General features: G+C 49.1%; 12 protein-coding genes across 12 annotated transcripts; 3 read left to right on the top strand and 9 right to left on the bottom strand.

Moving 5' to 3' along the window:
- Nucleotides 1-311: 311 nt before the first annotated feature.
- On the bottom strand, nucleotides 312-2,091 carry AO090003001037 (putative MFS multidrug transporter; the record flags this gene model as incomplete). The annotated part of the gene is made up of 3 exons (XM_023235146.1): nucleotides 312-1,215; nucleotides 1,270-1,599; nucleotides 1,883-2,091. The coding sequence occupies 3 exons, from the start codon at nucleotides 2,089-2,091 to the stop codon at nucleotides 312-314; spliced, it is 1,443 nt and encodes a 480-aa protein (XP_023090192.1).
- A 1,983-nt stretch (nucleotides 2,092-4,074) lies between these two features.
- Nucleotides 4,075-5,451, bottom strand: AO090003001036 (S8 family peptidase; the record flags this gene model as incomplete). The annotated part of the gene is made up of 4 exons (XM_001820092.3): nucleotides 4,075-4,428; nucleotides 4,485-4,573; nucleotides 4,633-5,077; nucleotides 5,128-5,451. The coding sequence occupies 4 exons, from the start codon at nucleotides 5,449-5,451 to the stop codon at nucleotides 4,075-4,077; spliced, it is 1,212 nt and encodes a 403-aa protein (XP_001820144.1).
- A 2,389-nt stretch (nucleotides 5,452-7,840) lies between these two features.
- On the bottom strand, nucleotides 7,841-8,377 carry AO090003001035 (uncharacterized protein; the record flags this gene model as incomplete). Its single annotated transcript, XM_023235145.1, has 2 exons — nucleotides 7,841-8,133; nucleotides 8,338-8,377. 2 exons carry the CDS (start codon nucleotides 8,375-8,377, stop codon nucleotides 7,841-7,843), a joined length of 333 nt encoding a protein of 110 aa, XP_023090191.1.
- Nucleotides 8,378-8,922: 545 nt separating this feature from the next.
- AO090003001034 (putative ATP binding protein) lies at nucleotides 8,923-10,204 on the bottom strand (the record flags this gene model as incomplete). The annotated part of the gene is made up of 2 exons (XM_001820090.3): nucleotides 8,923-10,094; nucleotides 10,162-10,204. The coding sequence occupies 2 exons, from the start codon at nucleotides 10,202-10,204 to the stop codon at nucleotides 8,923-8,925; spliced, it is 1,215 nt and encodes a 404-aa protein (XP_001820142.1).
- Nucleotides 10,205-10,536: 332 nt separating this feature from the next.
- Nucleotides 10,537-12,701, top strand: AO090003001033 (putative cell cycle control protein (Cwf19); the record flags this gene model as incomplete). Its single annotated transcript, XM_001820089.1, has 2 exons — nucleotides 10,537-11,817; nucleotides 11,874-12,701. The coding sequence occupies 2 exons, from the start codon at nucleotides 10,537-10,539 to the stop codon at nucleotides 12,699-12,701; spliced, it is 2,109 nt and encodes a 702-aa protein (XP_001820141.1).
- An 894-nt stretch (nucleotides 12,702-13,595) lies between these two features.
- On the top strand, nucleotides 13,596-14,884 carry AO090003001032 (D-mandelate dehydrogenase-like dehydrogenase; the record flags this gene model as incomplete). The annotated part of the gene is made up of 5 exons (XM_001820088.3): nucleotides 13,596-13,648; nucleotides 13,713-13,927; nucleotides 13,989-14,398; nucleotides 14,485-14,724; nucleotides 14,786-14,884. The coding sequence occupies 5 exons, from the start codon at nucleotides 13,596-13,598 to the stop codon at nucleotides 14,882-14,884; spliced, it is 1,017 nt and encodes a 338-aa protein (XP_001820140.1).
- Nucleotides 14,885-15,449: 565 nt separating this feature from the next.
- Nucleotides 15,450-16,471, bottom strand: AO090003001031 (putative C6 finger domain protein; the record flags this gene model as incomplete). Its single annotated transcript, XM_001820086.3, has 2 exons — nucleotides 15,450-16,315; nucleotides 16,378-16,471. 2 exons carry the CDS (start codon nucleotides 16,469-16,471, stop codon nucleotides 15,450-15,452), a joined length of 960 nt encoding a protein of 319 aa, XP_001820138.3.
- Nucleotides 16,472-16,855: 384 nt separating this feature from the next.
- Nucleotides 16,856-18,110, bottom strand: AO090003001030 (uncharacterized protein; the record flags this gene model as incomplete). Its single annotated transcript, XM_023235144.1, has 2 exons — nucleotides 16,856-17,047; nucleotides 17,121-18,110. 2 exons carry the CDS (start codon nucleotides 18,108-18,110, stop codon nucleotides 16,856-16,858), a joined length of 1,182 nt encoding a protein of 393 aa, XP_023090190.1.
- A 1,653-nt stretch (nucleotides 18,111-19,763) lies between these two features.
- On the bottom strand, nucleotides 19,764-20,448 carry AO090003001028 (putative formin binding protein; the record flags this gene model as incomplete). Its single annotated transcript, XM_023235143.1, has 2 exons — nucleotides 19,764-19,774; nucleotides 19,956-20,448. The coding sequence occupies 2 exons, from the start codon at nucleotides 20,446-20,448 to the stop codon at nucleotides 19,764-19,766; spliced, it is 504 nt and encodes a 167-aa protein (XP_023090189.1).
- A 710-nt stretch (nucleotides 20,449-21,158) lies between these two features.
- Nucleotides 21,159-23,205, bottom strand: AO090003001027 (putative tubulin-specific chaperone; the record flags this gene model as incomplete). The annotated part of the gene is made up of 4 exons (XM_023235142.1): nucleotides 21,159-22,295; nucleotides 22,350-22,443; nucleotides 22,494-22,947; nucleotides 23,034-23,205. The coding sequence occupies 4 exons, from the start codon at nucleotides 23,203-23,205 to the stop codon at nucleotides 21,159-21,161; spliced, it is 1,857 nt and encodes a 618-aa protein (XP_023090188.1).
- A 228-nt stretch (nucleotides 23,206-23,433) lies between these two features.
- AO090003001026 (spliceosome assembly protein PRP11) lies at nucleotides 23,434-24,218 on the top strand (the record flags this gene model as incomplete). Its single annotated transcript, XM_001820083.3, has 2 exons — nucleotides 23,434-23,445; nucleotides 23,514-24,218. The coding sequence occupies 2 exons, from the start codon at nucleotides 23,434-23,436 to the stop codon at nucleotides 24,216-24,218; spliced, it is 717 nt and encodes a 238-aa protein (XP_001820135.1).
- Nucleotides 24,219-24,967: 749 nt separating this feature from the next.
- AO090003001025 (serine/threonine protein kinase CBK1) lies at nucleotides 24,968-26,695 on the bottom strand (the record flags this gene model as incomplete). Its single annotated transcript, XM_001820082.3, has 4 exons — nucleotides 24,968-25,280; nucleotides 25,344-25,820; nucleotides 25,950-26,453; nucleotides 26,538-26,695. 4 exons carry the CDS (start codon nucleotides 26,693-26,695, stop codon nucleotides 24,968-24,970), a joined length of 1,452 nt encoding a protein of 483 aa, XP_001820134.3.
- Nucleotides 26,696-27,020: the final 325 nt, after the last annotated feature.

Genomic DNA, 27,020 nt, shown 5'->3' with positions numbered 1-27,020 from the left:
TTATTTATTCTGAAACTGCTCCTATATTATTTAAAAAAAGATTCCAAAATCATGGGGGGAAACAGGACACAGAACGCCAAAAAAAAAGCAATCATCGTGTTTTGTGATACCTCCGTTTCGTACCACATGAAATAGTAATCGTGAATTCGCCCAGCGTATTTATAGCAAACTACCGGTTCGGTTGGCAACCCTTCCTCTCCTTCACTTGTCCTCCTTCTCCTCATCACCTCTTGCTCCATCATCTATACCACATCGACAAGATATCAAGGCCGTGAATCGTTCATCTAGCTTGAAAGCAGAAGCCATCATTCTTAATATCCGTCCTCGTCAACACTATGCTCATTATACATGCGCAAGCTGTACTTGGCAAACTTGCTCTTGGCCCGGATCTGCTTCCCAAACCGTGAGAACAGGGGCGGGATTGCACAGAACATGGTCGCGATAATCGCCAACACCGAAATAGCCATGTTGTTTCCGAGGTTCGAGAACATTGGCGGAGCGATGAGCGGCAAGATGGCAGATAAGAGGGCTCGGACAATAGCAAGGGCAGCCAGTCCACTAGCTGCATAGCTGAGGTAGCTGTCTGTCAAGTACCCACCCAGCACGTATTCGATCTCATTCAAAGAATATCCCACCAGCACTAGGCAAAAGACCGACACTATCCAGTGCAGGTCAGTCCTGTATGGTGGAATAGTCCAGGCAAAACCCCAGAGTCCCACTGTGAGGATGAAGGCCCCAATCCAAAAGCCCGTCAGCTTGTGCTCGGGGAGGAGTGGCTGGCCCTTCAGGCGGTGCTTGTCGATAATATGCAAATCGATATAGCGCGTAAAGAACCCGAAACTCAGGCCGACCCCGATAGCAATGAAAGGGAGGCATGCTTGTCTAGTGCTGAAGCCGAAATCCTCATAGACTGGAGGCAAGGCTTCGGTGAAGAGATAAACCAGAGCAACAGCGATGGCGCTGATCACGGACACAAAGAAGACAATGAGCTCGGTGAAGAAGAGGCGCACTGGGCGGAACAGCGCCGTACGCACAAAGGTCTTCAGGTCTGGCGTGCGGTCTGGGTTCAATCCCTGAAGCGTTTCGATTCCGGTAACTTTGCGCAGCTGTTCAACCTCGCGTGCCAACAACAAGGACGGACGGGACTCGCGGAGGGTCAGTAGGATGAAAGTGAGGATACCGGTCACAATGGCGGCCACATAGAATAACCACCGCCTAGATGCTCCTATTAGCACCAGTACCAGAGTTTAAGGGGGGTGGAAGCATTACCAGTTCAGATCTGCAACGATAAAGGTGCTCAATATGGGTCCGGTCACCAAACCTAGGTTGGCCACTATGGCCCAGAGACAAAGTACCCAGACTCGGTCTCTAGCATTGAACATATCCTCGATACTGCCAATCACAACCGTTGTCGGGATCGCCGAGACAATTCCGCTGAAAAGACGACCAATGACAACGCCAGATAAAGATGGGACAGCAGCCACGATGGCACAGGAGATGCTGTACAGCGCTGTACTGAGTACATAGAGGTTCTTGCGTCCGAACGCTTCTGAGTACGGAGGGAAAACGATGGAACCGAGGCCCTGGCCCAACAAATATCTATTGTCCAACAAGCCATCAGAAAACGCAATTCAGGTGAGGGTCCACAGGGTTGAAAGGTGCTGAACGGACATTGATACAAATACAAATATAGAAAACTCCTTCTCGATGTTGAATTCACGTAACGCATCTTTGGCAGCAGTGGACTGTCATACTCAGCATATTTCTCAAGGGGCAGGGAGGGAAGAGGAACGTACGCCGGAAGCGCTGATGGCGGTCCTGTATACAATCGTCTATTAGCAAGGAGCCCCATCGTGTACAGAGCAGCAGGCAGTCAACATACGTGAAAAGCTCTAAGAAGATGATCAGACTAGTGTCATAAGCTTTCCGTACAATGCTCCAATTGCGAGGATGACGCTGATTTCCCTTCGCCCATCGGATATGGAACCCGTCAGTCGCGAACTCCAGACCATATTGTCTCAAATGTGGCTCCAAAATGCCTTTGTCTGTCTCAAACTGAGACATGGCGATCTCGGGCACTTTGTCGTTCATCTTGGGCGGCAAAAAATATCCAATAGACCAAGTCGAATGAATAAACTTGGACGCGCTGAAAGCAGCAAGCATGAAATATCAGGTAGGGCCCCAGCATCTGGATTTGACTTAATAATCCGCGAACTACATCTTGCTGAAGCAAACAGATATCAAACAGACATACGTAGCTGCAAGCTTTCCTCTTTTCCCCAGAATGCAAGGGGCTGGATGCGCAGATCCCCGCTAAGTGTCGAGTTGAGGTATGATGCTATTCCCAGTGGCACAGGTTTAGTCACCTGGTCCACAGTTGGTCATTTTGGGGGGCTCCTGAAGTCACTTCAACGGCCAATATCCAAATTCTTTGGTCTCCTCCAACGTACATTGAGGCGATATAGCGTCCTAGAAACTTTGCAAAAGCTACCCCTTGGTGGCCATACCTCTCGTTTGAGACGATGATCTACATACCTGACGGAAGACTGACTACTAGAATGCTCGGCGTCGCCAGCAATGTTCGTCAGCGTTTCTATCCCTTTTTGGGGCCTGCTTTGCCCCGTAGCCTACGCGTCAACTGGATAAGGACAAGGAAAGGTTTCATTGTCGCAGGGTGCTCCCAGAGCTCTTTTACCAAACTGGCATTACTCGTCGACGATAGGGCTAAGACATGGAGCTTCAGGTTGACTAGCTCGAAACCGTGAAATTCTCCGGGTTTTCTCCCTTACACCCTATGACCTATGTATCATCGTGGAGAATGCGCCTCCAATCGGACGTGGGACGAATTATGTTACGTAGAATCATCCGAACTAGCCTTGCCCTGTAGATGTATAACCTAGGTCCACCCCTCCCCCTTCCGACTCGTAACCGAGGAAAAGCTATGTAGGTTTTCCTAATTCGACCAACAGTACCGTGTACTGTTACCTAATCTAACATAGCATAACTAGGTCCAGGCTTTAGCTCAAGGAATCAACCAGCGTGATCCAAAAGGTTGTGCTTCCGATAGGATATCCTCACTGCTATCACTCATATATACACACACACACACCCACCAAACTCAATACAAGCAGTGGCAAGATAAGAAAAATGAGCTCCCACCAGTCAGTAGTCAAGATATACACAACTCTCGTCCTTATCTTATAAAAAAAATCCCAAAATATGGAGGGTTCATTCCCCGGCTGTCTTCGCTTCGTAGCGGTGCACGTTTCCCCGTTCCAACCGCCCGGCTATCGGCAGAGCTTCTACGCACAAGTTAGTTCTGGAGATAAGTCTTGTGGCTTGTACTGTAGCATAAACTTTAATAGGAGTAGTAATTGGCAGTGGCGAAAGAAGTGATACTTCGTTTAGCTGATCCGACTGGATGGTAGATGTCGGTACTTCAGATATATATCATCCCGAAAGGGGATTGCAAATCTTTTGCCGACTTCGAACCCCAAGCTAGTATATCATAGGACTATCTACTATCTTAGATTACTAATTATTTTAAATATATAATACAGAGTAGAATGATTACTGCAGCTGTGTACCAATAGACTTACTTTCTTTCATAAAGTACAGTAACATCGGCACTCCCCAGGAGTTGGAACGCCAGCCCTAATTCATTTTCCGGAATCTAATCAACTACTAATCCTAATCCAAAGAGGACATTGTCATGCGACTTGGTCTGCAATCTAGAAGTAGTAGGGTCATGATTCGCGTCAAAGCTATGGTCGACAACTACTAGAGGTCTTGCTAAGAACGGGTGATCATCGTCCCCTGCACATCTAGTTCGTTCTGTGATCGACGACCCCTTGTAGATCGGACAAAATTAGAAAGCCAAGATTTTATTGACTACTAACATAAGTATACTCTGTACATGGATTCAGATAAAATCCTAATTCTTGAGCAAACAGCCTATGTATCACGCTGTATGGGTGCCATGCATATATCCGTCCGAATCATAACGCTCTTCGTTTTCTAATCATCATTGTATTCCAGTAACAATGGTAGAATCCTGCGACGTACTCCTGGTACTTAAGCGTTACCGTTGTAGGCAAGCAGGTTAGGGCTGCCCTTAACATCCTTGACGACGTCCTTGGTGGCCAACTCCTTGATGCGCTTGGTCACGGCAGCGGGGCCATCGAGGTTCTCAAGGGCAGCGAGGTAGAGGGACAGGCCGACAATGTGGGGAGTAGCCATGGAGGTACCAGAGATGGTGTTGGTGGCAGAGGAAGAGCCAATCCAGGCAGAAAGGATATCTTGACCGGGAGCGAAGACGTCAACGACCTTGCCAAAGTTGGAGAAACTGGCGCGGTTGTTGCTCTTCTGGATAGCGGCAACAGTGATGGCATCAGGGGCAGAGGCAGGGCTGGTTTGGCCGGCATCAGACTAAGAAAATCAAGTCAGTTACGAATTCGTCTTTGCGCGATGGAGGGGAGACGTACGTTCTCGTTACCGGCAGCGACAACCGAGAGAACACCCTGCTCGAATGCGTTCTCGACCGCATCGTTGAAAGCCTTAGAGTAGCCACCGCCTGTGTTTTTGAAATTAGCGCTCGCGCGTTCCAAGTAGAGAAGAACAATGTAAACTCACCCAAGCTCATGTTGATTGCAGCCTTGCTGGTACGCTTCTTGCTAACAATGTCGTTGGCAGCCCAGTTGAAGCCGTCAAGAATGACGGAAGTGCTGCTCGATTCACCCTGGAAAACTTTGACCGAAAGGATGCTGGCCTTCTTGGCGATACCATAAGTCTTGCCAGCAATGGTGCCGGAAACGTGGGTGCCATGGCCAATGCTGTCCACATGCTGACCACCGGCAGCGTTGTAGGCCTTGCTGGCGCGGCCCTCGAACTCCTCATGGTCGACATTGACACCGCTATCCACCACGTAGGCATAGGTGCCCTCGCCGGCACTAGTGTCGTAGATGTAGTCGGTGCTCTGCTGGCCCTTGTGGGAAATGCTGCCCAGACCCCAGGGGGCACTCTTCTGGGTAGTCAGGCCATCGAGGTAGTAGATCTGGTCCTCCTCGACGTAGGCAACCTGGGCGCGAGTTAGCTGTCATTCAAAAATGCGAGCGGATGACCACAAACATCTTCGTTCTTGCGAATCTCCTCAATGGTAGCATCGTCGAAAGAGCCTGCATAGGCGGCGAACTTGTTGATCTTGTAGTTGCGCTCAATACCGACAGGAAGATCACCGCCAGTGGCGCCACGACGCTCCAGACTGCGCTGGTGAATGTTGGTAGCCCAGGTGGTATGCTCCTGAATCTTTGCCTCGTCAATGCCGGGCTTGAATGTGACAATGTACTTTCCAGGAAGCTTCTCGGCGGCCCGGCGGGTTTCCTGCACAGGGGCACCGAGGACCGCGGGAAGGATAGCTCCGAGGAGGAGCAAGGTACGCTTGATGGACTGCATGATGAGAAGATTGTAAAGATGCGCAAGAACAACTCAAGTCGGAGGATAGAAACCGCTGGCTTGATGATGGAAGTGAGGATGGACGAGGGATGCATGTGGTATTTATAACCTTCAGGAGTTCTATATTTCCCTGTTCTCGAGCAAGTTCTACGGATTTGGATCACTTGCACAGCATGCAATGACAAGGATGCTCTGTACTACAGATTGTAGTTGAAACTTACAGGGTGACATTGCATCTCAGAGGACGGCGTTGTGCTCCACCGGAAATTACTCTATCAATCAGCGGGCATGATGAAAGATGAGAATGATGTTGACCACCACGGACGCTGACCCCTTTCAGTCATGAACGGGTGTTCCGATAGACCGTGAAGAACACAAGGCTATGGCAAGTTGTCGACGCTGCAGTGATTGGCAGAGACTAGCATAGGATGCTTTCCTCGAAAAAGTAACTAACGCTCAAGGTAGTGGCTCGGTACCTTCAAAGGGAAGGTGGTATATCCCTCAGTCAATTAATTCACAAAGTAGCTCGCCATAATGAGAGGAGTAACCGATATCTTGGACAGGAAGGGCCTAATGCCGCGGGCGATGCCTTTAGGAGTGAAGATCATCCTAACAGCGCGACAGAGATCAATGTGACCCATTCCCTTTGCTTGGCATCCTCACGCGATATCCGCTTTTTTCCACGTCTTTTATCAGGAATCAAGGGTTTTGATTGGGTGCTGAGGTCTTGTCGGAATCTAAACTTCGAAGAATGAGCCCCAAGGTGTAGCCAAATTCGGCAACGTATGGGGCTGCATGAGAAGCAAAGAAAAAGAAAAAGAAAAAGAATAATAACCATGTGCACCTATAATATCGCGGTTTCGGTATGGGCGAGCGAGAACGGCTTGATCAAGGGCCGCGGGAGGGGCTATCACACAAAGAAGTGGGATCTTTGCGATAAGCACTTTCTGGCCCCCCAGTCGAAGAAGCTAAGCTAAGCAATTCCTGGTGCTACACCACGGTTATGCGAACAGGCATGTGCTCCTGGAGGTCTTCTGATGGTATCAGGACCTGGGCACATTAGCCCTGTTTGGGTGGGAGGGTGGTTTCGCTTCCGCAGAATAACCATGGCTCGCAGTAAAAGCATATGCCACGGCAGCCACGCCAACTGTCGGCCCCTGTTGTTACACAAAAGTCCTGCAAGACGACAATACTCCGAGTCATTCGAGAAGCCAATGACACCAGCAAGCAGCCGGCCTTCCCGTCGGCATCAGAGTATCTCATTAGGCACAACCTGAATGGCCCATCTCCGCACGCCATGAGTAGGTGGCCAGCCTACCGCCGGGAGTCCGAGCCACCAAGGCCCTTGGCATCAAGGGACGGGAGGGGCCAAGAGGGGAAGCCAAGAAATGTGGCAGTCAAAGAGGCGGCATCGGCATTAGCAAAGGGCTCTAAGCCTAACCCCTTGACCTGGCCAGTCAAATGATCATTGGCAGTCTTTCAGGTGCATGAGCCCTCTGCAGGTGAGGTTTGTGGTCCCGCACGCACTAGTGCCCATCTCTCTTCATGCATAAACCAGCCAAGCAAGTCCTTGGCATATCTAGTTAAACCCAGTGGGCTGACAGAGATGCAGGTAAATTAGTGTTGGTGATGTTGCATTCGATGGGTCCGGCGGTCTAACTGGCCAGGGCAGGTCGGTGGGGGAAATTAGAACATTAAGCCGTCGTAGCTTTCCTAAGCTCCGGACGGCATTCTCGGGGCATTTCAGGAGGGAAAAGAGGGGAAAGTAAGCAGAGGACCTGCAGGAAAGAGCGAGGGCGAGTCTTGTGTAAGGGTTGGAGGTGGTGAGCCCTGCCTCGTGATTGGCAGGGATTCAGCTGGGGCCTGAGGCTAAACGGCACTAACATCCAGGCAGCCAAATTCTTGGCATTTCTTCTTCCATCGGGCTTCCGTTGGCAATCGTCAACCCTTAATCTCTTTTTTAATATCTCGCTCTCAATCGTCATCCTGGGCATTCAACATTGTCTCGGATTCGAGAGGAGCAATGGTCATGCCTCGGGACGAGCCTGATCAAGAATCCCTTCCCTTCCATCTGAATCCAGTTGAGTCGGAGCACCGCAACAAATCAAGTAAGTAATATCATGTCTTCGATAACGTCATTGGCTCTTGATTAATTTATGTATCCTGTGTACACACTAGCAGCGATTGTTCAGCCACCCCGATAGGCGCCGGTCTTGGTCCCTTTTCTTTTAGCCTTGGCTTCGACCCTCGTGACTCAAATGGATCTAAGATATGGAGCACTCATGCGAGGTTCAAGTGTGCTCATTATGGATCCAGATAGATCGATCACCCGTAGTATCCGACATAACCGAGTCATCCATCTATTTGCCCTCTAAGGATGCCCAATTTTTCAAGAGCTTTTCTTCCACGCATGTTTCTTGGCTGCCTCTGTGTTTTTGAATGGAAATCCCGTCGTTCTCTTGTCTGCACCCGTCTTCCGACTAATCTTCCCATTGCTGCTGGCAAAGAGTGCACACCAGAGCCCAATGGCGGCCACCACCGAGTACCCGATCATTCCTATAGCAAAGGCAGTATGACCCGAGGACAAGTACCGGGTATAAGCGTAGAAGGCGGAAAATCCCTGGAAAAGGGCTGTAACGATCAATGTGGGGATGGCATATGGTCCCTTGGGATCGTTGTCCTCTGTGGTCACCGGTTCCGACACCGTGGAGTTCAAAGGGATCGATCCCGTCAGCATCACCGTTAGAACGGCAATGGTGAGTAAACTAAACCCGAGACAGCGTGCGAAGTATATTTCCAATTCTATAGACGGGTCAAAGTGAGTTCTTTCAAACCATGGAGCCAATTACACGCTGTCTTGAGTAACCTGGATAGTTTGGCACTTACCAGAAGCCGATCTGGACTCATCCAACAGCAAGGTTGTCATGATCTGCGGGACGGTGATCAAGGATATGCTCTGCAGCGAGAGCCATCCCGCTGTGGAGTAGGTATAAGCATAGAATACCTGTCGTGGGACGATCGTTAGCTACTCTTTATTCAAACGCGGGGTTGGCAGATCATCAGTGAACATACGTCCATGACGGGGTTGGATCAATCAAAAGATCATGAATCAATAGCAACTTTTCAGTACTGACAAGAATTGTTACAGCTTGTGCCAATATTGATGTGAAAAGAAGGAAAAAGAGCAGGCAACAATCAACCCGGGGAGCTTTAGCTCTGACATCATAAGTTCCCCTATTTTTGTCTTGTTTGCATTGGGAGCTTACCCTCCAATAAACATGGCCACTTTTCAGTTTATATTCTTCTTTATGTATGATACCTTCGGTTGGACTAATTAATCTTGTGTCTAGTTCATTTATTCATGCATATGTTGGAAAAAGTATGAGATGTCAGATGGGCAGGGTTAACGCCGTGCAATAAACCAAAGCCGGGGAAATCGATCAAGACAAGTAAAACAAAGGATATTCAAGATCACTGGTTCATCTGGCTTGCTCGCAAGTATCTGGCAAAGCTAAGATCCTGATCGGATGGCGCGGCCTTGGAATCGGCAAGTGCATCCTGATACCGCTGAGAGAGGCCATCATTATCGGCAGCCGGAGGAACACCCGATTCGTCTTCACTATCGTCCTCCTCCTCTTCGTAGTCTCCCCTCTTCTTTGCAGCCGCGAGCTCCTCTTCCTCCTCCTCCGCTTCACTGACGGTTTCCGCCTCGTTCTCGGCACGCTTGCCCTTGCTAGACCCAGAGACATTCATATCTTTCATCAACTTACCCAGTTCTTGTTCCCGGTGGGCTGCCTGTGCCTCTTCGCGCTCCTTCTTCATACGCTCCAGTTCCGGTTTGTAGTCACGCTCGAATTCTTGACGTTTCTCTTCAACGGCTTGGAAGAACTCGTCAATGCCATCTCCGGTCATTGAGCTCACACCCACGATGTTCAGATGCCGGTAAAACTCTTCGAGCATCAGACTCATGCTGTTCAGTAGCGACCCCATGTATCCACTTCCTGAACCAAAACCTCCAGCACCACCCTCGGTTCCGAAGGCTCCCGATTCCTCTTCTTCCCGCAAAGCCTGCTGGAAGGCATCAAAGTCGGTCATCCACTCCTTTGCAAACTCGGCATCCTGAACGTCGGTCTTGTTGAACACAAGAATCATTGGTAGTTTAGTCTTGTAGAGAATACTGCAGGCGTAAAGCATATTACTCATAAAGGTACTCGTGGAGCTTGCGCGCGGGGTATCAATCACATATGCAATCACGGTGGGGAACGAGGAAGCCAGGGTCTCAAGCAGGATACTACCCGATGCACTCCATACAAAGACTTCGATCTGCCCGGGGGTGTCGACCAGGATATGCTCGATAGGCTTCGCACTTGGGTTGCTTGGGTTCGGCGCGGTGCGTTTCTCCAGCAGTGCGATAATCTGATCCACCTTTGTTGCAAAGAGGTTCAACGACGTCAAGATACCACCGTTGGGGCCCAAGTTGTACTGTTTCATGACCTCTTTGTAATTGATGGAATCACGGATATCGATGTTACTCTCAAACGGTACGGAATACACGGCGGGGTCCAGATTCAGAACATAGGGAATCTTCTTCTGCGAGTGGAGGTACGAGTTGATTCGCTGCATGAAGGTCGTCTTTCCGGAGCCTTAATTTAAGATAAACCCAGTTAGTGTTGCTGTAGCACCGATTAAGAAACCATCTGTCTTTGTTACCTGCCATGCCCACGCAGACAACGGCCACGGGAGACTGCGCCATGATGAATAGCGTCAAGTAAAATTTCTCTCAGTGCTGCTCTTTCCCGTATGTAAGATCGCTCGGATAGTAGTGATCCTCTAGTATGTATCACCGGGGTGAAACACGGGAGAATAAGAGTTGTGTGGTGGTCGAGGATAAGAAAATCAAATAATTTCTTCCAGTCGCGCGGGGAGTACTTTTTTGAGGATCTGCTCGGGGTGGAGTCCAAAAGGCCGGCCAGACGTCATTAGCGCCTTTTCCGCTTTAGTCTTTTGTTTCGGCAGTTTCGCCTTTCGAACTTTCACTGCACTGCATAGATCAAACCGCACGGGTCACTCCTACCACCGATAAACATGACTTTGGAGGATTTTGAAAAGTCATTGGCGGAGGATCAGGAGAAGCGGCGCGAGAAGAGCGACAAAGAACGGCATCGACATCGCGACCGAGACCGCAGTCGGGATCGCTCAAGACATCACCGCCATCACCACCATCGTCGCCATTCGTCCAGATCCAGAGAGCGTGAGTCCGATAGACACAGAGATTCGCGACACAGGGATGAGGATAGACATCATCATAAACGATCACGCCATTCTACCGACCACGGAGACGATCGCGGCCATGCCCATAAACGCCGACATCGAGATGAAAGCAAAGACGACGAATCGTCGGCCGCGAAGGAGGTGATCCAGGAGGAACCAACTCACTTAAAGAGAGATGCGTGGATGGAAGCTCCGTCGGCGCTGGACATTGACTATGTGCATCGGCGTGATACGACGCGCTTGGAGGAGGAGCCAAAGCCCACGATGCTACAAGCAGATTTTGAGCTCAAAATCCACGGCAGGGAACTTAATCAACACTTGCACGATCTTAAGGATGGAAAGGCATTAGAGGAAATCCAAGAAGAGCAGGCGCAACACGATGTTGACTACACTTTCGGCGACTCTGGCTCACAATGGAGGATGACAAAACTCAATGCCGTTTACAGAGAGGCCGAGGAAAGCGGGAAGCCAGTGGAAGAAATTGCTATCGAGCGCTTCGGAGATCTACGTTCCTTTGATGATGCGCGCGAGGAAGAGGCGGAACTAGATCGTCGCGAGCGGTACGGTGAGGGCTATGTAGGTAAAGAAAAGCCATCGGGTGAGCTTTTCCAAGAGAGAAAGCTACAGGAGGGCGTCCATCGGGATACACACGAGCATATCCGGAACCCTGAACAGGAACTAGAAGCCCACGGCCAGGGTAAACCGATCGCTACAGAACCGCCACAGAATACTACGCAGCCCCTTGACCTAACAGCGCTCAACCGACTTAAGGCGCAGATGATGAAGGCAAAACTCAAAGGCTCCCCTGATGCTGGGGAGCTTGAAGAACGATATAATGCTGCGGCGGCAGCCATGGCGAACCGGAAGGACCCTGGTGTTGTGGTGTTGGGGGTCCAGCAGAACCGAATGCTTGCTGGCAAGAGAAATGAAGTCAAAGCCGTGGATACTAAACGAGGCCGAGAAAGGGGCCTAGTGGAAGAGAACGAGGATATGAGCATTGAAGATATGCTTCGCGAGGAGCGAAGAACCCGGGATCAATTAGGAGGAGAAGGGAAACGGCTAGCTGAGAGAATAGCAAAGGATGCCAAATTCGAGGTAAGGCTCTAACTGGAAATTATAGCCGCATCTGAGAGACTAATAAACTTGAATAGAATGATTTGGAGTACATGGACGACAATGCCTCCAAACTAGCACGACGGGTGCATCAGTCAGAAATCAACCTCAAGAATACGTCTATCAGTGAATTCCAAAAGATGAACCGAATCCTGGATAATTGTCCTCTTTGCCATCATGAGGACACTAATACTCCGCCTATTGCCCCTGTGGTATCTCTGGCGACGAGAGTCTATCTTACTCTTCCCACAGAACCTGAACTCAATCAAGGGTGTGCTACCATTGTCCCCATTCAACATCGGACGAATCTTTTAGAATGTGATGATGATGAATGGGAGGAAATCCGCAACTTCATGAAGAGCTTGACCCGCATGTATCACGATCAAGGCCGCGATGTTATCTTTTATGAGAACGCAGCCCAGCCTCACCGAAAGAGGCACGCGGCAATGGAGGTAGTGCCCTTGCCATATGAGCTGGGGGAGACTTCTCCTGCCTTCTTCAAAGAGGCTATTCTCGCCGCAGACGCAGAATGGTCTCAACACAAAAAGTTAATCGACACATTAGCTAAATCTAAGCAAGGATTGGGCCGATCTGCCTTCCGCCGCACGCTGGTGAAAGAGATGCCATACTTCCATGTCTGGTTCGAACTTGATGGAGGTTTAGGGCATGTAGTCGAGGATGAGAACCGCTGGCCCCGGGGCGACCTCTTCGCACGAGAAATCATCGGGGGAATGTTGGATTTAGCACCAGACGTGATCAAGCGGCAGGGCCGCTGGAACCGTGGAGGTGATCGACGAGTCGATGGGTTTAAGAAACGGTGGAGGCGATTCGACTGGACGAGGGTGCTTTTTGAGGGGCAAACCTAAGTTCCTGCTCTCCAAGTTCATTTGACCGTAACGTAGGGATTCTAGGAGCTTTTTGTTATATAATTTTCTTCTCTCCTGAAGCGGATTAATCATGCACACCGTTATCGGCTGTAGCGTTGGTTGTATTTCACAACGTTGCGCCTTGATCTGTATGAATTTGTCACCAACGCTTTGTGCATCAGAATACCTTTACAGAACAACCCTGGAAAATTGTGACCAATCCAGATATCAATGCTTATGCTGCTGTACTATCCGTCTTTCGCCTCGTATCGGCGTGTTTCCGAACCTTGAATAAGGCCGGGGGTGATTCTCTTTACCCGCGGGTACTCAATCGGAGATGGCCATGTATAAGCCATTGTCATTGCGGATATCTCCGACATGAGCCTCTTTCGAGATATTCAATCGCGATAGCAACTCTCTTGTTACGGCCGAGAAGAATGAAGGTGAAAATGCGGAGGAATCTCGATCACTAGATGGCATAAATCCTTGCGAATCTAGTTTGGAGAAGAAATTCCAACCAAAAGGGAAATTTAATACTAAATGATAAAGAAGTGGGGCACGTGGGGAGTTGAGTTCTTGTCCTTCCTCTTCGTCGATTCCCCTCCTTCGCTTCTTTCTCTTCCTTTATCCTTCTATTCTTCTAGTCCCTGGTAAAGTGCACTTCTGCGGTCTTATACTGACCTGAATCACCTCTTTGCGATTGTTGTGGCAACAGCAATTGAGACGAGACGAGACTCGCCCTCGGCCAAACATTATATCAACTTCCCCGCGCCTTATCTCCCCTCGGGTTAATTCAAGTGCGTACTTGACTTCTGACTCATTCTTTCCCTTGGATATATAACTTTTCTATTCGGAGACTTGCTAACAATTGCTGTACTTACAGAAGTAGCAAAAATGGCTTTATCCAATACTAAACCCAAGGTTCTGCTCCTGGGAAAGATCATCCAGTACGGTTAACCCCACTTTATACTATGCGACAATCTTAATATGTGCCTATCTAACATGATCCAGCGCACATACAACATGGCAATCCCTGAGTGATATCGCGGAACTAGTCGAACCAACCGCAACCAACCGTGCTGAGTTCATCCAAGAATGTAAAGACGGCAAGCTCGACGGCGTAGTCGCCGCATACCGCACCTTCGACTCAGTGAGTATCACAGGCCTGGTAGATGAGGAAGTAGTGAACGCCCTTCCAAGCTCGTTGAAGTACCTAGCCCACTGCGGTTTGTTTCCCCCATCTCATGCTAATATTTGTATTGAATAGAAACTCATGAGGCGATATAGGCGCCGGATACGACCAAGTCGACGTTCACGCTTGCAGCGCTCGCTCACCCCCCATCCGTGTCTCAAATGTCCCCACAGCTGTCGACGATGCCACCGCTGACGTAAATATGTTCCTTATCATCGGAGCTCTCCGCAACTTCAACACGGGCATGCTCGCCCTGCGCGAAGGCAAGTGGCGCGGACAACCGCTCCCTGCCCTGGGCCATGACCCCGAGGGCAAAGTGCTGGGCATTCTGGGAATGGGCGGTATTGGCCGAAACCTGAAGAAGAAGGCCGACGCGTTCGGCATGAAAGTCATCTACCATAACCGGCGACAGTTGACGGAGGAGCTCGCCGGTGGTGCTGATTATGTGACGTTTGACGAGCTGTTGGCAAAGAGTGATGTGATCAGTTTGAACTTGCCTTTGAATGTGAGTTTTCCGCTTCAGTGATCGTCCACTGATACAGTGGCTATATTGTATGGCCAGACGGGCTGACGTAGATGGGTCTCTCACAGAAAAACACCCGCCACATCATCGGCAAGCCCGAATTCGACAAGATGAAGGATGGTGTCGTCATTGTGAACACTGCCCGTGGTGCCGTTATCGATGAAGCAGCCCTCGTTGACGCTCTGGACAGCGGCAAGGTCTACTCTGCCGGTCTGGATGTCTTTGAGGAAGAACCCAAGATTCATCCTGGTCTGGTCCGGAACCCCAATGTGATGCTGGTTCCCCATATGGGTACTTGGACTGTTGAGGTATGTTCACTGGTACGATCCATCTAATGTTGATTAAGACTGACCTGTGGCGATGTTATAGACTCAAACCGCCATGGAAGAATGGGCTATGGAAAATGTGCGCTTGTCGATTGAAACTGGGAAGCTGAAGAGTCCTGTTCCCGAACAGGTTGATCTATAGATATGGATGATAGTGTGAAACGTTACGTTGCATCCTTTTTGACTTTTCGATTGGACTTGTACATGGACTTTATAGAGGGCCGGAACGTCTGGTTGCGTCGGTATATTAGTACATACACAGGGTGGCTTTCAATGCGGGACGGTTACATAAATGACATTGTCGCGAGACATGCTCCAGTGAAACTTTACATTGGATATGGTTCAAAAAGCTAGAATTTGGAAACCTGTACAAGAGATTTCTTATCATTGTGTCTCGTAAAAACTTATGCACCCTGAACGCCATGGTGCTGTCGTGCCCTAATTGCGGACAGGACTAAGAATAGCAATCAACTCCTGAGCCATGACGTCCTCCATAAAAGGAAAACCAAGATGAAGATAAAGAAAAAAAAAAATATAGTCACTTGAAGTGAAGGGATATGGGTCGAAAACAAAAAGAACAAGTCTAGTTAAACATCGTTAAAAAAGCCCAAAAAGCTTCGCCAGCAGTGTGCGAGGGCTCTTTTTGCCATATTACAAAATCCACGCCAGAGTCATCAAATGCAAGTCAGACATATCTCGATAACTTTTTACTCCCGTGATACGAACCAGGAACGCACCACCATGCCGCAAATACGTTTGATGACTTGTGTGGTGCCTTTCCCACCCGCTTCCTGTTCGAGAAACTTTTGGGCAACGTAGAGTTTAGCCCCGGCATCCTTCTCGTTCGTTGTGATGGGCTGCGGGAAGCTGCGCGGAAAATCTGCCCAGCGCTGTCCGAGATGACGCGCGATAGCAATTGAATAGATCACATCACGGTTTTCAAACGTATCCAACAGCGTGCGGCAACGGCCAAGAGTATCGTCAATCTCTTTGGCTGAACTAGCCTCGTTATCATGAAGAGTAAGAAAGTGGCCAATTGCGCACCAAAAATCCAGCGATCGTTGCGCTAACTGATCTGAGAGACCGGGGGGATTTGTGGGCGGGTCCCTGGGAGGAAACTGGGATAAGGGATTCGAGTCCAGATGTTCGCCTGTAATCATGGACTCAATAACATCCAGTCGTTTCGAAGCGGCTAGTAAATCATAATCCTGGCCATGACTTCCATTCGATACATTCATAACATGACGACACAATGTCATAGAACTCCAAACCACGGACGCTTCAAAGCTTTCTAGCCGTGCGATGACATTCGGATCACTGAGGTTCTGATCGTTAAAAGCCTCGATTAACGCCGAATACTCGGCCATAAGCTGGGCATTGGCCAAAAGGTGAGTCAAAGCCGTATCCTGGAACCAACGCGTCTCGAAGAACTTGTCAATGGCAGGAGCATATGTGGCAAGGAAGACGGCTTTGATTTCTTCTAGACGGTTCGGTTGAATAGTAGTGATAGGATGGGGTGGGGGAGGAGGAATCCCTCTCAGCGCCAGAAGATCGCTAATTTGGACTTGTTTCACTAAGCCGAATATAAGCACAAGAACGGGCGTGAAGCCAAGGAATCTTAGATCAAAAACGCACCTCTGAAGCTTGTAGGGTCCGACGATGTCGTGGTGTTCGCTGGATTGACAGTCGGCTGCAAGCCACCCTCTACAGCATTCTGTACACTGGCCATGTTCGAAGAGTTGTTTCCGTCTAATGTTGGATCGATGGGCGCGCCGTAGTCGTATCTGTCGGTGGACGTGCTGGGAGACTCGGACGGAGCAAAAGGCTGAGAGACCGCAGGCACGTAGCCCGGAGGAGCAGCAGGATATGTGGGTGTCGACGACGAAGTAGAAGGATCTTGCGGGTTAACCACCAGCGACGGGTGTGGGTTCGGAGCTGGCTGTATAGCAGAAGGAGTCGGCTGTTGCTTAAACACCGGATCGTAACCTAAACATTCACGTTTACTTTTGACGCAGTTTCGGCAGACGGGATGGCCTTCGTCGCACTAAAGTATTGCCCACCGTCAGCGTGAATGAGGGGAAAAGAATGACACCGGACTGTATTGAATATTTTTTCACGCAAAAAAATAAGGAAAGAAAACAATAATAAAGGCCACGGGATTGGGCTGTCGGGCGGGGAGGAAAACAGTGGGCAACAACAAGCGACACCGTGAATGGCGGGGTTTCTTGCAGGCGAGCCGAAGGCAGAGCTTGCGACACAAGCGAAGCGACCACAACACATTTCCTTCCCCGACGCCCACCCCAACCTGTTGCTCAAAGTTCCTCATCCAACAATAAATGGACAAACAGCTTCTTGATCTTATATTTCGTATCACGTACCTTAATTCTCCGTTTTCGACATGTTAAACAACCTGTCTTGGTTCTGCGCTTGACCTCCTTCTTGTGTCTGCCACCAGAGAGCATCTTGTTCGGATCTCCTGGTAGTTGATATCGCATTTGCGCACTCGAATTCATTCCCATTTGCCCAACGTTGTTCGGGTATCCCGTCATGTATTGGCCTACTGAAGCCATTGGGGGCATAGGCGATCCAATGGGGGCTTGTGGGACATGCGACGTCTGTCCCTGGGAAGAGTGATGATCCATTGTCTGCATCGAGGGTGTGTTCATCGATGCAGAGCCAGCTTGATGGTTGTGATACATGTCGGAGCTCTGCTGCTGATATTGCTGTGACTGGGGTTGCGCTTGCATTTGACCCTGTTGCTGTGGCTGCTGGGGTTGATACTGCTGTGATGGCGCATGCTGCTGTTGGGGTGCATGTTGCTGTTGCTGCTGCTGCGGCTGCTGCTGCTGATACTGCGGCTGTGATTGCGGTTGCGCTGATTGGTTCTGCAATGGAGGTAGCTGTTGCGAATGTGTACCATTGGACGGCAGCTGCCATGAAGAGTCGGGGGCAGGTGAAGGTCCCGGTTGTTCCCCAATATTACTACCAGGTGTCGCCGAAACCTGTGCAGTAGACACCGGCCCGCCAAGTCCTCCGTCATCAGGTTTTGGGTCCGTATCGTCAAACGAGAAATTCGTATCTGTACCCAAACCTCCGTCCGTAGCTGGCAAGGTAGTGTCTATCGGAGGTAAGGATGTGTCAATTGGCGGTAGAGACGGTATTGACGGGTCTAATGGTGGGAGCGTTGTGTCTATAGGGGTATCCATTGCTGGTAGACATTTATCTATAGGAGGAAGAGAAACGTCTACAGCTGAAAACGTAGAATATTCGGCAGAGGTGCTCGTCGGTGCAGCCAGCGTATCGGTTGGCTCGGTGGCCTGTTTTGGCAGCTCGCCGGGTGTGCCTGCAGGATCTGCTGTCTCCGCCATTTTTCCTTGTGGTATGATCTTTGGAAAGTGTGCTGTCGCGCGAAAATGATCCCAGGTGTTGATTGGCCTCGGGCGGAATCGATGAAATTATTTTGCAGTCGCAAGCCCTCACTGTAGGGTAAAAAAAGAGAATATCCTCGATGGTCGATAACCTTCACCGTAGACAGAAATGCTGTGTGCCTGTCAACAAGTGCGGCGCTCTAGCTGCGGTTTTGAAGGCACTGTTAGTCAACAAATTACAACGCAAGTTGAGCGTAATCAATCCGCCAATAATATGTATCTAAGCCCAGAGGCATCAGTCTCAGGGGTGGGAACGGTGGTATTCCAAAGCAAGACAGAAAAGACATGGCTTCTTCCGGGTTGCGCATAGCAGTGGCTGGATATGTTTTGTGAAGTTGTACCGCGAGGACTGTCTGCTTATGGCAGGCCCATATGCATCTCACTATTCCATGAGAAATGTAGAGCATAAACGGTTACTCTTCCCAGAAATCACACTCAGCCAGGGCCATTGACATTATGGTGACCCATGTCTTTGGGTATTGTACGCGACTGATTGAAATCTTCCGCAGTGTTCCACAGCACGGAACAACCACCGCGCATCACCAGGTGCAGTCTCCATATGCGACACTGAAACAGAAAGTGAAGGGCTAAATCTCCAGAAATGCAGCGAGTGGAATGGCTGGAGGTTTTCGGGGCTGACAGAGGGGAAGAGACGTGTCTCGGATGCGAGTGACCGGGGACAAGCGATGAAACGAAGCTTTCTCGTTTACTTACCATGTACTGGTCCAAATAAGCGAAAAGAAGCGAGCCGAAATACTATGCCACCAGAACTATGAATTCGGGACCAGACAGTCTCCGCATTTGTAGTGGGTTGTGACGAGGAAAGTTGCGATAAGGTCGTTGCGCGACAAAAGTGAGACTTAGCTTAAGGGAAAGAAAGTCTCCTCCCCGGATTTTTGTCAACGCTCCCAAAAGTTGCAACGGAAGGGGAAAAGAGAAAAAAAAATCGACCAAGACAGTGGCAATACAACAACACCACGTTCCTTTTCTTATATAAAAACAGTAGATCTTTCCTACAACAACACAACATTTAATTGTTTTCCATTCAATGTTGGAATATACTGTGAATTCATTTGAATAGTACTATTTCATCAAACTAATTCACCAATATTCTCCCAAGAAAACAGTTCTCTCTGCCATACTACCCAATACGAGGTACTCTGATCAATCTCGGAGAATTAAATAGTAGCCACCATCTGAATTCGATATGTTCAAATCATGTCCCTTGAATCACACCCATTTTTCACACCATGTCTATTTCTCCTTGGTACAATTTCCCTTGGAATATAAATATAGAAAAGAGAAACCTCAATTCCCTTGAGTAGATGTCAGTGCTTTGATACACTCCACTGTCGAGTATGTATAGGCAAGGCCCGGGCCCTCTTCAGATTAACCCACGCCCAGGATCCATTCTGTTAGCCAAACCTATCCATCCACGAGTAGCGGAGAATAACGTTGACCCAGCAGGTGAGCGTGACCTATAATTGACTCGGTACTCTTTCTGTAAACAAGCCATCCACATTGCATAACTAGGGCCGTATCGCTCTGTAGTCATTTCCGGCACATTTCTTTTCCTTTCTCAGCGGGCTTTCACTAAGCAATAGCTGAGATAACATCATACTTTACCTCTCGGTCAAGCATGGTCAAGATATGCACTGATTGTGGACCAGGAGATCAACATGAGTTTGCGCATGAGCCACTCATCTGGTACGTGAAGCAGCGCAACGTAGACGAATTATAGAGCATATCCAGTGTTGGTCTATTTTCTCATAACCTTTGGTTTACGCTTCTTAAAAATGACGCCTGTACTCGCTTCTTCTGGCTCACTCTTAGCCATAGGCGCAGGAGGCACAGCAGCGGCTTCAGACTGTTCCTTTTCAGTTTGCGGCATCTGCTCCGAATCTGCAGCTGCAGAGTCACCCTCGCCTTTAGACGGGACATCGGCAGCTTCCTTATCATTCTCCTTAGGAGTCGCTTCAGCAGTCGAAGGCTTTGCTTTCTTGACATCCTTCGTAGACTCCAAAAGGGCATCCAAATCCGCATCGTCCTGCGCACCAGGATACTCCCGAGTCCTCGACCCCCAACCCTTGCTAACAAACCTTTCCGCCTCCCGTTTAGCCTCCTCTTCTTCTTCATCCCCCTCATGCTTGCGCTTGCGAACCCCAAGCGAAGGACCCGTCTTCTCTCCATCCGCACCAATCACTTTCTCAGAAACCGTCTGCCACTCCCCAGCTAGGGCCATATCACCACGATACTCGTCTGGAATTGCAACACCCATCTCCGCCAATTGCGCCATCTGCTTTTTCCTCTCGTCCAGAGAAACTGGTCGCGGTGACGCTTGGGGAGCTGGCGCGGCTGGTTTCCAGGAAGCTGCATTGCCGCTCTTTCCAGCAGCGTTGCCGGATACAGTTTGTCTTAGTCGTTCAACCTCACTCTTGGCCCTCTGAGTCTCCCGCTGTTGGCGCTCGTTGTCTCGGTGTATATCCCGGAGGAATCGCTTCAGGTTTCCTTGATGCTTGCCCGTTGCTTCATGTTGGGTTCTTTCGAATGCTGTATCTCGGATAAAAATCTTGCATTGTTTGCACCAGTATCTGGGCTGTAATTCTGTTAGCTGGTTGGTGTCGCAAGGGAAAGTGTAGAGAATGATGTGAATGAATTTGGAAAGTGTATTTAAAACTTACGGCTGACTTCCAATGTTCTGCCATATTTGGCTGGATTGTCCTTCGTCGAGCGTGTGAAATATTATTGTGTTAGATGAGTTATTATTTCAGAGCTAATGATATCACTTTGCGACTCGGCGATAAATGATGCTTCCTAGGCGCGATCGGAGCTAAACCCAATATAGTAATCACGGGGTTGGTCACCGTCACATGGAAGAATATATTCACTCTCTTTTGATTCAGTTAGAAGTGCAAGTATCAACATAATTATGCTATATCTGGTATCACTAAGATATTTATCGTAAATCATCCATGCTGAAGGCTCTAATCACATATTTCTATGTTCAACGTAGGACTGAGTCGCTACTTCCACTCTGATCCTCGCCTCAGTAAGATCAGACTGGAACAAGAACCCAATATCCCTCGTACCATCCACAAGCTCAACCTCTCTTTTGACGAATGCGGAGCTATTTCTTGGCTCCGATGGATTGATACTCTCATCTTCGCTGTCCCATCCGTCCTCATCATCTATATTCTGTTTGCTGACGGGGTCCAACTCGTCCGTCTCCCAAATCAGTCTGAACTCGTAAGGCGCCAGGTCAAACAGACGAGAAACAATGGCCTTAACTTGGTAGGTATCAAAGGATCGGGGTATCTCCTTCACCTTGACTTCCTCCTTTAGAGCATTGTCTTGATTCATGACTGAGTTGCCTGGGTTCGGTAGTTCTCGGCGTAAGCAGAACGCTATCCTCAACAATCGCGCAGCAACAGACCGTGGATTCACAGCAACCCCTGACCCTGTCAACGCTGTAGCTCTCCTAATCACAGGCTCCCCATATATTTCGCAAAGTTCACTGTATCTGGGGTGCTTTGGGAGGATCTCTCGCGCTGCGCTTTCCGGAAAAGCAGATAATTCCTTGCCAATGAGAGAGAGGTAATAGAGCTCTGCATTGCTGCGATCCTTTTCTGTTATTGTACCATAGTTGAGCATTTTCAAAGAGGCAATTCGAGAAAGAGTTAGCATATAGGCCTCGTCTATTGTCATTGTCTTCTCTGGCAACCCAGTGACTATTGATGGGCCCACAGATTGGTCATGGAGGGGATTCCCAGATATGCGCAGAGTTTGTAGCCCGGGGAATACCAGTGACAGTTGATTGACGAAAAGCCAATTGTCGATTCTATTCCTGGATAGATCGACCGACTGAAGGTTTTTTGAGAACCGTAGAGGGGATGCTTCGTCTGGACTGGATTCATAAATCTTATTAATTCGATTTCCGCGTAGTGAAAGGCAGCTCAAACTATCCAGGGACACGAGTTGTCTGAGGGAAGATAGAGAGGAGATTTCATTATCCTCCAAGGTTAATGTTGTGATTGTGCTCGAGAGGGGTGATGAGATATATGAAATCTGATTAGCCGAGGCGATTAAAGTAGTTAGGGACGAAAATTGATATGTGAGAGCTGATATCTGTGAATGACTAGTTAGTCTATGCAAAATGAGATTCAGGTAACTTCAATATACCTCATCCCAAGAGAGAAGTGTGTCATCCAACTGGAGCTCCGTAATCCTCTCGAATCTCAAGCCTTCCCCAACAGGGGGATCCATTCTGTTTCCACTAATCATTGTGTCAGTCACAATAAACTAAACTTGTGAAGCGCTACTTACTTCAACTTCAATGTTTTTAGGCGCTTGAGTGAGTCACATATACTTGCAACATCACGCCAACGATTCAGAAGATTTCGACTGAGATCAAGCTCGACGATCTTAGGGCAGGTCTGCTCAATCTCTTTGCAAGCTGACTGGAATTGCTCTGCGCTACCCTCATGAGCAAGGACTCCTGCGACCCGTAGCCCATCTAAGAGAACGATCTTCAGCTCTTGCAGCTCTGCAAGTTGTTTTCGGATTTTGTCGAAACCAACTTCTTCTACAATCTTGCCGCTGATTGCAATTGGCTTGTGTAGAGAATCACCGGAGGCAGCATCACCAAGCTTTCTCCTGGCGGCTTCCTCTTCAAACTCAGATGCATACTTCTCACGCAGAGCCTCTAGAAAGCTTCTGGGTTTGTCCGCAGCTCGAGACGGACGCACAAACGACCCTGCAGTGGGGTTTTTGCTTTTGCCTATGATAAGTATGAGCAAATGCAGAAATATGGAAACAAATTCCGAGAACAGATTAATTGTCAAGAGTAAGAGATGGATGCTGTACATGTAAAATATCTCACTCCTTGATGCTCTCCAGAGTGCTTCCCCCGTGTTGGGTCGTCCCATTCCACGCCTAACCATTCGCCGGTGGTACCTGCAACTTTCCCCGCGTAGCGAATGGTGCATAGTTCACCATTATAGGATCGCCGTTGATTCACACAGCCTGTTGAATCCATAATCGTAAGCTATTCCGTGCAGACTATCCTTTTCGCAGGCATTCAATGGACATTCTATAGTTGACTTGAAGCCCATGGGCTGTCAATTAGGACAAAGAGTTCCTCTCATCCAATGACAGTCGACGAGATTGCTGACATAATATTTCCATAGAATTTCCCTTTGAAGCTTATCACCCGCCGCGCTCTTGTCCCCTACTACCGGACCCAAGTTTTCCAAGGCAGATCAGAATGGATTTCCAGGTGAGTTGATATTCTGCTCCTATGATTGTTTTGTCCGGTGCGTGTGCTGTATGCTAACACCGTTGAAGAACCGTGCAGGATCCAAATTCGGTGGCGGTGGTGTCGCATCGCAATCCGCGACCAACGCAGACCGTCGCGAGCGTCTTCGCAAGCTCGCTCTTGAGACGATCGACCTGGACAAGGACCCGTACTTCTTTAAGAACCATGTAGGAAGCTTTGAGTGCCGTCTGTGTTTGACGGTTCACCAAAACGATGGCTCTTACCTCGCCCATACCCAAGGCCGCAAGCATCAGACGAACCTGGCTAGACGTGCCGCGAGGGAGCAGAGAGAAGGAAAGAATCAAGATCCGTCGACGCTGCCGGGTGCGATGGGCGTTCAAGTTAAGAAGCAGACAATCAAGATTGGTCGACCGGGTTACAAGATCACGAAGATCAGGGATCCATTGACGCGACAGCTGGGTTTGCTGTTTCAGCTGCAGTATCAGGAGATTACACCGGGTGTTCAGCCTCGAGTACGGTTTATGTCGGCATTTGAGCAGAAGGTTGATGACCCCCCAGACAAGAACTTCCAGTATCTTGTCGTAGCTGCGGAGCCATATCAGACGTGTGGTTTCAAGCTTCAGGCTCGGGAGATTGACCGCAGGGATGGTCGCTACTGGACTTGGTTCGACGAAGATAGCAAGGAATTCTGGGTTCAGATCATGTTCAAGACCGAACGAGAGGAAAGGTTTAGTGGTGTGCCGGGTCTGGCACCGATGGACCCCAAGGTGTAAATTGCCTAAAGTGGTGTTTACGCATGGGTGTGCATGAGAAGGAAAAGTTGACGAAAATATCTTTCCATTCAACGGAGGTGCATAGGGCGTTTGAGGATCTGTTTTTTACTGCAGCTTTATGTGATTCAAATTCATGTTACCCCAGCCATTGTAATTTGGCCGAGAGCAGGCCTTCCGATGGCGTCCATTACTATATCTTACTCTTTCTCCGACTCACCTGATACAATCATCCACATTATTAAGTGCCATAGGAATTTACAAGGATTGAAGCCTATTACCGAGTCCATTTAATGGGATTACCACCAACCATTTTATATGCAAACTAGTCTGAGATGTAAAAGGTACAACGTTGTACTTTGGGTATTTTTCCTGATAAATGCATTGATGCATCATGCTAGAGGAAACAAAAGTAGCCAGTCATTCGTGATCCGCACTTGTAGGTGTCACAGGCTCTGAACTTCCAACCAAATAATGCACTTGTTTGTAGTTCTTTAAGGCTAGACACGGTGTGCAACTAGCCGGGGTCGTCTTGCGACATGCAAACACAGTAAGGAAGATGCACAGGTCGTTATCAATGACATGAAATGCCAAATGCGCTAGACGCTAGATGAAATCAAATGAACAAAGATATTTCGAGAATAGATCTTAGATGAGCCGCTGGAAATACTTCCGCGCAAGCCTGCCCGCGGACCGGCTTTCCGAGGCGCTCATCCTGCATACATCGATCATCTCGAGTATCAGTGCGATTCTCAGTTGTTCTGGAAGGCATTGAATGCCTTGTATGTGTATCCGATAAACGGAAGGCTCATTTCAGCCTCCTGTTCCTCGGGCATGGCACGGGCCTGAGCACGATGGATAGCACTGGTATCTTCCTGAGGAATTTCGTCAATAGGGAAGTATGACACGTCAATATTGGAGCTCAATCGAGGTTCGAATGGAGCACGAATATTGCGAAGCTGCTCCCAAACAACACCACGGAAGAACGGATGGTTCTTGATTTGTGTGGCACCACCGAATTGGCCGCCGTCGTTGCCAACACGGTGCTCTGCGTCACAAAGGAAGCTGTATATAATAGTCAGACCGATGTACGTGAAGAAAGTGTGAAGAGCGGGTAGGGGTAAGTACCTTCGGATTAAGCCCTCGGATTCGCGGGAAAGAGTAAGCTCTTCAGGGAAGTAGAGACACTCCCTCCAGTTCACGATCTTCCGGTAGGTATCGGTGGTGTCTTCGGCACAGAAAGGTGGCCATCCCACAAGACATTCAAACATGATGGCACCGACTGACCACCAATCGCAAAGATAAGTATATCCTTGGCCGTTGAAGATTTCAGGCGCAATGTAGTCAGGCGTGCCAACCGTTGAATAAGCCATGGCTCGACGGGACTTTCTCCAGGTATTAATTTGGCCACGGTTTGATACCGTCAGGTTAATCGCATCGTTAAAGTATCCCGAGTTACGGTTCTTATCCTTGGAGGTAGAATTTTTCAACAAGTTTTGATAGTACGAATTGTCGTGAGTCTTCTTGCCACCAGTCGAGAGACCGAAATCGGTAAGCTTAACATGACCACCACGGTCGAGAAGAATATTGTCAGGCTTAATATCACTGTAATCGAGTCGCAGTTAGTATATGGTAGATTGATTTAATCACAAGTGAACGCATGGAAAAAGGAAACAAAAGAAAGAAAGTCGGGACGACAGAGATGGTACAAGCAATGACGAGCGGCCAACTTACCGATGAAGGAAGCCTAGTTTGTGGACTGCTTCGATAGCCATCACAATCTCTGCCATGTAGAATCTAGTAATGTCTTCGGAGAAAATTTCGTACTTGATTAACATGGTCATCAGGTCACCACCAGGTAAGAACTCCATCAACAGGTAGAGGTATGCGGAGTCCTGGAACGAAGCGTGCAACTTCACAAGCCATGGGTTATCCTTGGAGTCAGCCAAGATATCACGTTCGGCGCGAACGTGAGCCAGCTGATCCTTCTTAAACATCTCAGTCTTGATCAAAGACTTGAGCGCATAGATCTTGCCGTCGGTCTTCCTTTGCACAAGCTTAACCTCACCGAATGCACCCTTTCCAATAACCTTGATAGTCTGGAAGTTCGACGGTGTCTCCTTGGTCCGGAGGAATCGGAGGAAGTTCGACTCCTTCTTCGCAATAGTTTCTCCCTCCTGACGCTTCGCATCCTTGGAGATACTCGGGTCCTGGATCATCTTGTCCAGATTCGTTGAACTGTTGATTCCAGTACGAATATTAGTCGACCGAGTCCCGGTATGCAAAAGTTCCTTGCTCATCTCCTTTTGACGTGGGACTTACCGCATGTTACGATCGCGCGCACGCTCAATGTTCTCGTGGAAGAAAACGTTCACCAGCTCTTTCGCGGCCTTACCACGCTTATGGATATTCTCTGAGTATCGCTCTGGGTAGCGTTGGAGTTCTTCGTTCTCGGCGGGAGTACGGGGGCTGCGAGGCATTGGCGGGGCTAGGTGGCCAGGCTGTTGCTGTCCGGGGGCAGACGAGCCAGCCGTACGAGGTCTCTGAGCAGGAGAGGCAGAGCGACCGAAGAAGCCAGTGCGGTTTGAGTTCAGGTCCTGGTTGGAGAACTGCTGGATGAGGCCGTTGGTTCCATCGTTGGCGCTGTATCCCATGCGTGATTGATATGCGGGCTGCGGGGACTGCAAGTTTGATTGTCCATAGTGCTGCTGAGCATAGGCGGCTTGAGGAGGGTATGGGTTTGCCATGAAATATCCCTGGTTGTAAGCTCCGTTTTGAGCATCCATGTAGTCCTGAGGGCCTTGG

This window comes from Aspergillus oryzae, chromosome 2 (genome assembly GCF_000184455.2).
Source record: "Aspergillus oryzae RIB40 DNA, chromosome 2".
In the NCBI taxonomy this organism is placed as follows: domain Eukaryota; kingdom Fungi; phylum Ascomycota; class Eurotiomycetes; order Eurotiales; family Aspergillaceae; genus Aspergillus; species Aspergillus oryzae.
This window is presented reverse-complemented; position numbering and strand designations above follow the sequence as displayed.